Source organism: Podarcis bocagei, assembly GCF_964188305.1.
Source record: "Podarcis bocagei genome assembly, chromosome: 4".
Classification (NCBI taxonomy): domain Eukaryota; kingdom Metazoa; phylum Chordata; class Lepidosauria; order Squamata; family Lacertidae; genus Podarcis; species Podarcis bocagei.
This window is the reverse complement of record NC_138128.1, coordinates 16,662,195-16,676,068: the sequence shown is the minus strand read 5'-3', so window position 1 is coordinate 16,676,068 and position 13,874 is coordinate 16,662,195. Positions and strand designations below refer to the sequence as shown.

The 13,874-nt window shown below is 39.8% G+C and overlaps 1 protein-coding gene across 1 annotated transcript in view; it reads left to right on the top strand.

The window, feature by feature from the left end:
* SKIL (SKI like proto-oncogene) overlaps positions 1–11,299 on the top strand; it is a 34,472-nt gene extending 23,173 nt beyond the window's left edge. The window contains exon 7 of the mRNA XM_081190232.1: positions 3,517–11,299. Within this exon, the coding sequence (XP_081046358.1) occupies positions 3,517–3,678 (162 nt within the window). The 3' untranslated portion in view covers positions 3,679–11,299. The remainder of the gene's footprint in view (positions 1–3,516) is intronic.
* The last annotated feature ends 2,575 nt before the right edge of the window (positions 11,300–13,874 follow it).

The window sequence follows — 13,874 nt, the reverse complement described above, 5'->3', positions numbered from 1 at the left end:
TAAAACTACAAGTGAGGAACTCAAACTGTATGCTTGTTCTTCCTGTGTATGGCAATTATTCTGTCTGTGGTGTTTCTTCCTGTCCTTCTAAGATGCTATGTCTTTCGTTACCCCGGTTGTTGCTGTTATTCATCATGCCTTGGTTGGAGCTGATATCTCATTGTTCCAGAAGTTTATCCATAGCTCTGTCCCATGCGTCATTGCTTTGCAACTTTTTGCAGTTGCAAAAGACACTCTGTCCCAGTAAATAACCTGTTTTCACCATTTTTCCTCTCCCCCGGGAAGAAGAGCAGTCTGTCGAACTGCAGATGACTCAGTAAAGAACCTTATCAGTTCTTTGGCAGTTCACAGACTCCTTCATCCTTCCTTCCAACTGAAGATAAATGAGCAATCATACTTCCAGTTAAATTAAATCCCAAGTCCTTTTAGTGTTATTCAGTTCACTTCGTAAATAATAACAGACGGGGAAGAGTCAGCTCTAAGTTTCCATCGTAAACCTTTTGCAAAATAGAGCTTCCTTCCCTTTTCCCTTTTTTTACACACAATTCCATTTGATGTTGTATTCCATATTTATAATCCAATTTCTTCCATCCCTGCTTGTACAACTATAATTTGAACTAACATTCAGAGGAGAGTTGCTGAATCATAAATGAAGAGAAGAAAAATTTAAAGAAACAGTAGGCTCCACTCCCCCCACCATCTTTTGCACCGAATTAAGTCTTATCTCAAGTTCAGACCTTAAAGTCCTTGCAGTTGGTTAGTTCCGCAGTTTGTGATTTCATCTCTTCTAGTACTCGCCTGTACTTTAGTCCAATTAAGCTCTAGTTAACAGGAGAAGCTCTGCTTCTTAATAGCGCTATTGGAGGGTTTTGGCAGGCGAAGTGCTTTTGCACTCAGAGCCTCCCTGCCCCTCTCATTCCATGCTGGAGTGAGAGCCAGTACTGCAAGTGAAGCCCGTTCCCTGCCCCCACCCCTGGGGGGAATTTGCAAGGATAATTACCCTCAATCCTTTGCCAACAATCTCCCATTGTCATGGGGGCTGCCTCCATTAAGGCAGAGAGGAACTGGAAGCCCAGATCTAAGACATCATTGGGGCATTAGTTCTGAAGAGGAGATTAGAATGATATCTGACAGGGGAAACTAGAGTTAGGCCTTTCCCTCTTTTCTTATTTGAATGGGAGTCAAGTCCATACTTCTTTAGTTAGGATAACAACAATAATGGATTGTTATCCTAGTTCGTATCCTAGAATCATAGCGTTAAAAGAAACCCCAAAGGTTATCAAGCCGAATTTCCCCTCGTAAACAAGCTTGCAAATGTTCTTACTAGCCTTGTAGGAGGCCAGGAGCTGGTGTTTCTGTGCTGGTTGAAGAAGAAGGGAAGACCCTTATCCCATTGTTGTCATGGAAACACAAGATGCTAAGCTAGTGTAAAAAAAGTCTTCTGTCAAATGGCCCAGCAGAGGAGGATCAGAACCTGAAGGGGAGGAAAAGGTTTCCTTTCCTCCACAGCCAACTTGGAAACCAAGCAGATTGCTAGAGGAGGAATGGAGACATCCATCCCTCTTGCCTCCCCTCTCACACATCTGTGTTGAATCTATGCATGGAATTCCCGATCAACTATTGCCTCTGGACTGAATCATTAAATACAAGACTGACTTAATGATGGAGCTGTTCATGTATAAACACTCCAGTTCTCATTAAAGGTTATACAGTGTTACCCTGGTTGTCGAACTTAAATCTGTTCCAGGAGTCCGTTAGACTCCCGGAACCATTCGAAAACCAAGGTGTGGTTTCCGATTGGCTGCAGGAGCTTCCTGCACTCAATCGGAAGCTGCATCGGACATTTGGCTTCCGAAAAATGTTTGCAAACCGGAACACTCATTTCCAGGTTTGTGGCGTTTGGGAGCCGATTTGTTCAACAACTAAGATACTACTGTACGTAGTAGAAAAGGTCACAATTTTTCCCTGTACATGGGTAGCTTAAGCAATCTGAACCATGCATGAATTGACCCTGTATACCACTGATTTTACTTCAAAGTGGGTTAAACCACAGAGCCTAGGACTTGCCGATCAGAAGGTCGGCGGTTCAAATCCCTGCAACGGGGTGAGCTCCTGTTGTTCAGTCCCTGCTCCTGCCAACCTAGCAGTTCGAAAGCATGTCAAAGTGCAAGTAGATAAATAGGTACCGCTCTGGCAGGAAGATAAATGGCGTTTCCATGTGCTGCTCTGGTTCGCCAGAAGCGGCTTAGTCATGCTGGCCACATGACCCAGAAGCTGTACGCCGGCTCCCTCGGCCAGTAGAGCGATATGAGCGCTGCAACCCCAGAGTCGGGCACGACTGGACCTAATGGTCAGGGGTCCCTTTACCTTTACTTTATGCTAGTTGCCAGTGTATGTAAGATCCCATCATTAGATTGTAAATCATTTGTTAGGAACACTTTCTAGTATGCTGGTAGTAAAGAAACCCTGTTACATTTGTGCTGAAATGTAAAATTTATACTAAAGCTCTCCACTAGATGGCTTCTATAGCTCACTATTTCCAGACAAATCTTGGTCTACATATTTCTGTTTGGTAAATTGGCTTATGTGTGTCATGAGGAATGCATTTCCCAGAGGACAGAATGGCCCGGTTCTTAATGTTGAACTGTGGTTTAATGTGAATGAGTAATGTGCTGGTGCATGCTTCTTGAAATTCTCCATTTTGGTCCTACCTCACTTTTGGTCACAACAAACCACAAGCCTTGACTTCTTGTGACATCTGAAGTTAAAACTGTGGTTTATGTCAAGACTAGCCATGACTAGTAGCCAAGGTTAGCTCTTGGTTTACTGCTTCATTGTTTGAGGAAAACAAACCATGAGCTGGATTCAGGCGACACGAGAAGTCATGACTTGTGGTTGTTGCTCCCAGTGTGATGTGGGGAAGAAGCAAGGCAGAAATCTTTGAACTGACTACGCCAGCACCCTGCTTGTTTGCCTTAAATTGTAATTAAACATGAACAGTGGTTTAATGTTGATTACAGTCATTGTTGCCTTGGATCAAATTATGGCCTTGCACAGGCCAGCATATTACCAAGGTCCACTCCTGCACACATATGTGTGTCTATTTTTGCCTTTTGCTAAGTTGCTTTGAAGGTAGGGTGAGATACAAGTCAAATAAATAAATAAATAGAAACGTGATGCTGATTATTATGCACTGAATATTCTGCATGTCCTGTTTTGCCGCTTGTGGCCTCCCCTTTGCTGTCACCCCGCCTCTGCACCTCTCTTAACTGCATTGCGTGGTGAGATTTTGCTGGAAACTAGTGCTGCTGGCGGCTAATTGGAGGCGAGTTGGGGACTGCCGCTTGGCTTCCACTTTTTGAAGCAGGCACCTCACATTGCCGCGTCAGTGGGCTCGAGTCTGTACATACCTTACTTAATGTTGTTTCAGAAACAACTGCATGGTTTCTAGAGTTGTATGGATGGGGATACATTATGAAGTTTTTAAACCTTTTCTCTCCTTTTAAAAATGTGCAGCTGGCAGAGCTAAGGCAGAGGCTGGATCACGCTGAGGCCGATCGACAGGAGCTTCAAGATGAACTGAGACAGGAACGAGAAGCGAGGCAAAAGTTGGAGATGATGATCAAGGAATTAAAACTTCAGATTCAGAAGTCTTCAAAAAACGGCAAAGGGAAATGAAAGTGCCAACGAGATTGTATCTGCACTTTCTCAGCAGGGCTAATAAATGTCCTGCCACGGGGAAGTCAAGCCATGGATCAGCGAAGGTATTGGGACAATCATGGGGAACTTTTCCTATGTGAGCAGAGCATCAATGGAGTAGGAGTTGTTGCAATTCCCAATCATTTCAATGACGTTTTGCACAAGAGGAGTTCCCAGTAGATTGTGTCCGATTTATGCATTTAAATCTGTAATGATACACCTTTGTAAAACTTCCAGACTGACAAAATCTGTATTTATGTTGCTTTCTTTCCTTCTTTTTTATGGTTTTCAGCAGTGTTGAAAACACTGGTTGTATCCAGCACTGCTATTCTGCTCGCAAAGCAGACTTTCACTTGTACAGTGGAACTTCCTCTTCTTCTTTTCTCCCCTATAACCCCCTGCATATCCTCAAATCAGCTCTTGTAGGTTGGGGGAGCTTCCAGAGCAGATGTTGGGGGACATGCAAGGAGAGGAAGAGGAAGAGGAAGCATTGGATACAACCCGTAGTGTTTTACACTCCTCAGTGTAACTTTATTTTACAAGCTGTTTCGAGGGCTCTATATACTTTTTACTGAGTGCAACTTTGGTTTCTTTCAAAATATGCAGGAACTGCATATTTGCTTTCTATTGCATGCAGTCCATTTTCATAAAATGGTTTTTATAGTTCCAAGAATCTAAAGCAGAAAGAAGAGATTGTAGAGAATTTGCTGCCATGCATTGTTCTAGCCTGATACTTCATTTTGATTATTAAAGCTGGATTGAGAACTGCAAACTGGTAATTATTCAACAGCAAACATTTTTCAAAATGCAGATTTTCACACAGTTAACTGTCCGTTATTAACTGTTAAAATGCCAAATGCCAATTCTTTCAGTACCCTGCTGAATCCTGTTATGAAAAGGAGCTGCTGAATTAGAAACTGAGATATTTAATTTTCAAAGCTTCCCATTCACTCTCAGCTTCTTTGGGTAACTCTTCAAGCAATGATGACAGAAAAGGTCACTTTTGATACAGTTCTTTGAGGATTCCCAAACACCTTTGGAAGTTTGAAAATGTCAGCCTTATTTTGTAGAGTGGCAATTTTAACCCTCAGCTGAGTGGGTTACTTCATTAGCAATAAAGTTCTCATTCCTGGATTTTCTTTGAGCACAGGAAAGTGGGTGGTCTTGACATTTTAAAAGTATTTTAAAAGTTGAGAGGGAACAAATGGAGTCTGTGATATTGTGAAAGTGATGCTAATAAGGTTCATTTAAATGGCAAAGTAAAATTGCTATCATTTGTAAACAACATAGTTATTAAACCTTTACTTCTTTTGAAAAGAAATGCTAAGATCCTTATTGGGACATCTGACGTTTAGTGTGCTGATAGGCTGCTGCCAGTAATCAAGTAGTTCAGTTCCAGTGTTTTTTCCAATGGAAACCAAACAGATAAAGTATATTAACAGAAGGGAAATAAATTGGTGGATTATTAATTTATTTTTTTTAGATGCTTACGTATAAACTTCAATGGACAATTGTTTTGTTGGTGGAAACCTGAGTACAGTTTGGGTTATCCAGAAGGAAAGGCAGTTCTGTTATATAGAAGGTAAAATAGATCAGGTAGACAAATATCTAATTGCTCCAAAGTATTGTATTTGAATGGCTTTTGGTGAAGAGGGGCGGGGAAATCATCTTCAAAACCTAGGCCTACATTCAGATCATTGAACATAAAAAGCAACGTGACCAATATATTTCACAGAAATTCTAGCTTTGTTGCCCTGTCCTAGCTATAGGTGCTGCATGCCATTGAAACCACAAAAATGTGTGTGGGATACGCATTGCATCGTGGGATGGAACGGTGCCTTTGCACAAACAACCAGATCCAGCTCACTGGGTAGGACAGACCTGCTGCTCTAGCTTTCCAGTCAGTGAGTTGCTGTTGCTTACTGGAAACGGGTGGAGATGTCAGATCACAGCAAGCACACATACAGGGTAGCTGCCTTTGCACCCCAACCTCCCTGCCACATCCCCTACTCCCTCCTGGTAAACAGCACCCCCACCAGCTAGGAATCTTAACATAGTGGTTCTGTCTCACTTGACAAGCCACTTCTGCAAACGACAACTGCAGGTAGTGCTGTCCAACTCTGTGTGCATCCCCATCTGATCTGCATGTTGTGGAGGCCTGCTACATGTGTGGACCCGGAGCATTTATGTTTTAATTTTAAAAAAATACACACTCTTTATTTAGGGACCATTAAGAATACCATTTCCAGTTACGTTTTGCTGGCCTGGGCTTTTTTTGGGGGGGGAGTAAGGGTGGGATAGAAACTTAATAATAAAATAAATTCTTTTTTTTCAGCTCCCCAGAGTGATCACAGCAATCTAAATTAATAAAAAGAAACCAATGGCATCATAAAACGATACTATAACACACATAGCAACAAGCAGGTGACAATATAAAACGAAACAGACTAAAATGCCTGGCAAAATAAAATGTATAAGTGCATTTCTGGATTTAAGGGTACAGGATCCGCGCAGTCTGTCTCCTTTGATAAGTCCACAAATCAGGAGCCAGGCTGTCTTTAAGGGCAGCTCCATATAAAGCAAATTATATTAGTTCGGTGAATATGTTACCAGGGCATGCAAAACAATAGCAAGGACCTTGCCACCCAGAAAGTAATGCAGCTTTTGCACAAACTGAAGCTGGTACAGCACACTTCTGGCCACATAAAAATGAAAATCCAGAAGGACCCCCTGAATCCAGGAACCTGGAAAATTTATATCCTTTTTTAAAATTCAAATTTATATTTATATTCAAGGGGAAGTATGACCGTCTTAGAACAGGTAAATCCACAATTTCTTGGGGTGTCAAACCTCTCAACAAAAACAGATCCATCTTAACTGGATTGAATTTGTACATCCAGTGTCTATAATTAGGCCTTAACCATTACACCTGCACCTGTTGCAAAGGATAAAAGGGTTGAGTGACGTTGATAGCGTAACACCCCATGTTCTTGGACAATTTCCCCAGCAGTTGAATGTAGATGTTAAATAACACAGGGATTGGAAAACAAACTTGTGAGACTCCATAACACAGCTGCCAAGTTTGTGGGTGGAGATCAAGACCTGGTGAAACAATTGTGTGCTTACATCCCAAGCAGTCAGCTTCTACATCACCACAAAGTTGGTTTTTTTTTAAATGGTTGCTTGGAGCTGAACCTAGTAGAAAACGAAGTCTTGGGATTGGACATTGCTGCCTAAAATGTACATCTTAAGCAGCTAAAAATGCTAAATGCTGTCTCTGCCCACATTTAACTGTTCACCTCATAGTGCTTCTAACATGTAATATGTTTTGCATGCCTTTATTTGCTGTTTCAATAATAATGCAGTACTACTGAAGAAATAGCTAAATTTTAATGAGAAATACTATGCTCACATGTTTGGGTGTTTTGCATCCTTAAATATTATTGCAGTAGAATATACCAATTTCAATATTTAATTTTGCCAGAATAAATTATGATTGTGTTCATTTTCAAAGCAGGTAAGCATATTCCACTGTTGGTCTTAACAGGTTATTTGTTCATATATTCTACTAGTTCAAGTACAACATGCTTGTGAATTATTATTTTTTTGCATGCTAAAGTATTTTGCTGCTATTTAGCACATTTCAGACAAATGGGGGAAGAAGTAGAGCTAAGTATCACACATGCTTGTTTTACATTATAAGTTATCTTATTGGTAATAATTCCATACTTGTTTCAGTCTTTAACTTGTTTAGGCATTCAAGTGATCAATCAAAAGTAAATTGATTGGTTGCTCTTGGCACATCTCTTACTTTCTTCTTAGGAAGTATGATCCTATAAACAGAATCAGAAAGACTATTGCCAGTGGCCCAGGGTGGTCAGCAGAGGTAGATTCCTAAAGCAGTTCTTGGGATATGTGGGAAAAGGTTATATTTGGGTCAAAATCACTGAACCTAGATTATTTATCCATTGATTGCACACCTAAAAACTGAAAACTATGGGGAATATCAATGTTAGTCATAGTTGGAATTGACCCACAGAAATCAATGGACTTAACTCACTCAGATGCATTTATTTCAGTGGGTCTACTCTTGGAGGTATGACTAACATAGGCTATCATCTTTTATTTTGTGATAATGGTAATCCAATAGATCGTTGTGCTTCCCACTAAAATCAGTGAGCACATCTGACTCTGTGTTGAATTGTGGTCACTGTTCTGCTATTGGGTGTCAGAAATGGAAGCTACTGTTTGATTTTTAAAGTTCTGAGTCTGTTTTATCTAGTACTCCCCCCCCCCTTTGCAAGGTAAAGGTGAGTTCAGACATAAAATTTTGCTTCTCACACAGTTATCTCATGAGACTGTCTTCCATGTAGAGGTGGAAAGCATTAAGTAGATGCTGTGTGTTGTTGACCAGTGGTAATAACTAATTGTAGGAGCTGGGGAAATCTCCTTGCAATTATGGAGGTGGCTGTTGATCAGTAACCAAGTTAACTTGCTAACACCTTTCATTAGTAATATATGTAATGTTTGAACGGACTCTAAGAGAGCGTTTGAGCCATTTGGTAATTAACTCTTGGGATGCTAGCAGTTAGCCAATGTTTGCTTTCCTGTCCTGAATACAAGGAGAAGCCTGGATGGGCCTGTTCTAGATGCTGCTAGACTACAATTCACATCACTCCCTGACCATTCCCAGTTGGCTGGGGTTGATTAGATTTGGAACCCAGCAACTATTGGAGGACAACAGGTTTTCTGTCCTCTGCTACAGAAAGAGTTGAGCCACCGCTGAACTTTGGACACAATCCTTCCTGAATGTTGCTGCAATATAATGCCTTCCTTCTTTCTGCCCCAATTTTCCATTATAAAAGCAGTTTTATAGAACGAATGATGTCACAATTTGTTATCATGTTTCTATTTAGACAGGATTTGGTAACTAAAATGCAAAGATCAGCAGTGTTTGTCCTAAACGTTGCTATAGTTGCAACACATATCGGAGATGAACATGTGGCAACTTTGACTATATTTTAGATGCGTTTGTAGTAGTAATAATTTGTTGACGTGAGAGGGAGAGAGAGAGTGCCACTTTCAGGTTTGTTTAATGTCTCTGAAAATTTGTAAAAGCAAATGACACACCAACTTATAATCAAAGAAATCATAATTGTAACCCTTAAATTGAACAGTTAATTTCAGCCTCCTTTACATAAGACTTCCCTAGATGTTAAGTAATTAATACATAGAAGTGTGCCATAGGTGTCCATAGCCACCAAGAGATAGTTTTGTAGTAAATTGTAAATAGTCTATGTTTTACAGCAGCTAGTTTCTTATGTTTATCTCTTAACATGACGTACCTAATGGGTGATTTACTCCATGCCTATATAGCTTGAACTGCATACAAGGCTTTGCCCATTTACAGAGACCTATGACAAATTTTCCTGTAAATTCAAATTTGCTCTTTTAGACTTAGCATGCTCATTCTGTATGTTAATAATTACTGAAGGCTTTTCTTTAAAAAGTCATCCCTGTGTTGGCCTTTTAGATAGGTTTGTTTCCAATTTGTCTTCTCCATTAATATTTCTGAAAAGCACTAAAAACCATACCATTAGAAGCAAGGCTGCCAAGAATACTTTTAAGAAAAAAATCTGCTTCTTGGTATCCCTGCTTTTAAAAAAACCAAATAGTGCAGGGTGCGATAGACTCTGCAGGAAATGTTAGGGAGCGAAGTATCTTACCATTGTGGCAGCCCTAAAGACTTTCATCCGCACTTGAAGACACAACCCCTTTGGCATTAGATCAAAAAGCTTTAGCGAAGTGTGTTCAGACAAATTGTTCTTTTACTTTCCAGTAGGTCTTATATCACTTAGCTTGAGTATTTGAGGTAAACATGGTAGTTATGGGGTATATTTTACATTCTTGGATTAATTTTATTATATATTTAATATATTGATAGCTGTAAAATCATTTGTACATAGTTAAGGTATCGTAATGCAACCCCTGCAGTAGACTAGGCTGTGGGGACTGTAGAGTACTATGAAGCAGTTTTGCCTACTCGCTGCTGCTTAGTTCCACATTCTTGGAGCCTCTAGTGACCTGAACTTCCACTTTTCCCTTAGCTTCCGTTTGAAAGGGCAGAATTTGCCGTAAAAACAGCTGTGTGAATGGCTGACTGATGTACCTTTGAGTCATTTTCATAGGGCTATGTAGCTGACCTCCAAACACTTTCCAAGTCAGCTTCCTATGCTAAAGTTCATTTGATCTTAGAAAAGCATAACTTTTTCTTTGCACAGGAGAACGCAGATAAATATATACCATTAACATGTTTTAAAACCCTGATAATATAATGTAAGAAAATACTTAAATTCTCTTGTAATCCTATGCTTGAAATATTTATGCTGCAGCTGTAAAATATCTCTGTCCAGGAAGTGACAGCTTGATCTCTTTGTTATACTTGCTCTGCAACGTTTTCATCCATTACATCTGTGGTAATGTGAGGCAGTCCATAATTCCTGTCCTGGAAATCTTTTGATACTTTTGTTGTTGCAGATGCTCTCTATTATAAAAGCAAAAGTCACACATTAAACAGATTGCACAACTTTTTTTTTGTAAACCCACAATATAGAGGATACTTTGAATTCTCTGGTGCTCTGAAATATTCAAGCACAGTGAAACAAGTTCTTATTCCCCCCCAAATGAATATCCTGATAAGTATAGCAATCCATTATATTCTTTCAAATACCTCACCTTAAAGAGAAAGGAAGCACAGTTGTAATGTATCTAAATCACTCTAGTGAATCCATACAAATTATTGGTTTGTAAATGTCTGGATGCAGCTGTATTGCCTTCCAGAATAAGCAAGACTATGACAAACTTCTATTTTGTATGTGTTCATGATGCTTTTGAAAGTATTTATTGATGCTGATACCTTAATATATTTCCACAATCTAGAGCAGCATGTGACCACCTTCTGTTTGCTCAGCAGGACCTTTGGTATTTACCTGGACCAGCAGTTTATCATGCCCATGCAGCAAATCATTTTTGAAGTTTAAAAATTAGTTTGCAATATGTCCTATGGTTTGCTGTTCATATATATCATATATGGTTTGCTGTCCAGCTGGGCGCATACAAAAGTCATTGGACAAACATAAAGTACCTTTCTGGATTGCGACAAGATCTTTAAAGAAAATAATTTATAGACTTAATAGGTCCTGCAAAACATTCAAGGCAACAGGTGGGATTACTGGAGTTAAAAAATAAAATCAAAAGTTTTTTAAAAAGGTTGGTGCATACCAATAATTTTTGACGTTTTGCCAATGATGTACAGTTCTACGGTTGGAGTTGCTGTAATTGCATTACATGACACACAAAGCTGGCCTCTACCTCATGTGATACAAAAACAGATATTTTGTATGGTTTTAGTAAAACAAGATGCATTTATCTGGTCACTTAGTTTACAAATTTTGAATTCTATTTATTGAAACATAACATACTGTGCTCTTAGCTTATACCTCAATTGTATTTTGTGCAGTTTTCCATTTTTCATGCATTGTAAATATCCTGTATAGATTGTGGATCCACATACAAATAAAAACAATTCTAATGTCAAGCACTTCACGTTTTGTGTACTTTGTATATATAGTATGTGAATTGGGTGTTTGTTCAAGATATTTCTCAATGCTAGTTTTGTGCATTTGACAATGTACCATTCACTCTAGTATTCATAACGGCATAGATCAGCAGACCTGTAAGGCTGGAGACAGACAATAGTTTTAAGAGAGTTGAATGCCGTCGGAGACATCATGTTTGCACATTTCAGTTACCCCACGTCAAAGAGGTTTTTCAGGTATTTCAGTTAATGTAAATAGCTGTACAATGAAGGCAAAAGTGGCTTGAACATAAATATCATGAAAGGGGATTCCCTTTCAGTTCCTGGTATGTGTGTGTGTGTGTGTGTGTGTGTGTGTAGTATTCCTTTTCAAGAAAACTAGTTTATTTCTTTCATTCTTAGCATGTGACAGCAAAAAAGGAATTGTATTTCCTGCAAGTGTGTGTGTGTGTGTGTGTGTGTGTGAGAGAGAGAGAGAGAGAGAGAGAGAGAGAGAGAGAGAGAGAGAATTAAGACATTTTGACCCAATGACAACTGTCCTTAATACTGCACAAATACTTTCCTACCATAAAGAAGAAACACACCTTTCTGGCTATTCATGAAACTGGCAATTGATCAGTAAGTGAAATTCTGACCAGGCTGGCAAAATTCTGACTGGCTGTCAACGCTGCTCCTCTTACATGTAATGGGTTGGAGCATTTATTATTATTTTTACATTCTCTGAGCCAAAAAATAGAATAGATGAAAAGCACCAGCAGAAAATTACATAAAAGAGCATTTAAAAAATCTAAATGAAAAATGCCTTATATGGCAAGGAATGAAATGTATATGTTGTTCCCTTATACATGATGGGCTGGCTCCATCTGTGCAGGTCCATAACTGCATAGTAATCCTAAGTAGTGCCTTCTATGTGAATGAGGCATCACAGATTGAAAAACAGCAGCAGGAATTGTATAAGCAGCAACATGTTCACATGTTCACACAGTCATCAAGTGTTGAATTCTGCAGCTCTCCGGTTGGTCTTGTGGCTGGGGGAGCAGAGCCCTGGATGTTGGACTTGAGGTCGAACCCTAGTGGAATCACTGATGAATAGTTCATGTGATAGGCACATACATTGTGTGAACCAGGCCTATGTACAGCAAACTTAACTCTCCCGGGCTTGGAGCTGTGTACCTAATCAGTCTGGAGTGCAGTTCCAGAAAAAATCCACTAGTGGTCACTGCAGGCATATTTTATCAGTGGAAAGAAACCCAGATGTTCTTTTGCGGCGCTTTCGGCACGAAGAATATTTGAACATTTGAAGCACCAGAAGAAGCAGATTCTCTTTAGACTGTTCTCATTTGCAATTCAGACAGCCAGGATGCTGAGCGAATTTTGTTCTGTTATTACAGAACTTCTTCATACTAAATTAAAATGCATATTAAAATAGTATGCTTTTAAAAGAATTTATTCTGAGCATCATAAATTACACCTTGATTATAAATGCATTGTTTCCATATAGCTGTGTTTAGGATTGGAGGTTCAGCTGGCATCTTCGTTATACGCCAGGCGCCAGACAAAAAAGGTTGTTCTTTAACCAGTCCTTCGGCTGATTAACATCTGATACCCTCTTAAATTTATGTGTGGAAAGGAGGGCGGTTATCGGTTTGCTCTTGCTTTTATTATGCATTTTGTGCTTTTTATCCTGTATTTTTGTGTTGTTAGCCGCCTTGGGATCTTTAATTAATAATAAAAATCACTTAGATTGGGCGGGGGACCTGTGACCCTCCAGATACTTGCTCCCCCCCCCCTGATTTGGGTAAGGCAATAAAAGTGCTGAATTAGAGTTTGAAATTAATAATAAAGTGGATGATGCCTTACCCCTAAAAAAACCACCTCAACCTGATGAGATGGATGCTGTTAATGAGTGGTTGGTTTGTGGATTTAATATTCAACCTGTTTGGAATGAGTTTGTACTCCCTGCCAAGCATCCAGCTTGCAGTAATTTTTTTTCGGGGGGGGGGGAGGGAGGTTCTGGCAGGCCAGCTGGCATCTACAATAAGGTATGCATTTAATCATCTAAGGATGCAAACCCCCCTCAGATAGAGGACACCTCCAGAATGCCAGTGTTTTGCAGGAGTGATATAGGTACATACTGAGGAATTTAGGCTGCACACGTAAAGTGGATTAAAACACTGTTGCTCCACTGTGACAAATCCACTTGCAAAAACAGCAACAGACTTTTTGTGGTCAGGAGACTGATGGAGAAATGCCTTTAAAACTGTGGAATGAAAGAATGATCAATATCATCCATAGTAGGCCTTGTTGGGCATCTGCCGAGGCCCACGCCCCTTGCAATGGGGCCACCGCCATTCATGGGATCTTCCTAGTCTTGCAACTTTCTCTCTAGAAAAAAATAAACCACTGCCTCTCATTCTGGGACAGAGCCAAAAGTGCTTTGCAAAATCTATCCTCCATCCCCTGCAGTGGATTGAGTTTTGCAATTATTTAATTCTGTTTATGAATCATTTCCCACAAAATATCTCAAAGCCATTTCACACACACAATCAGCAAGCTCCCCGTACAAAATTTCATATAT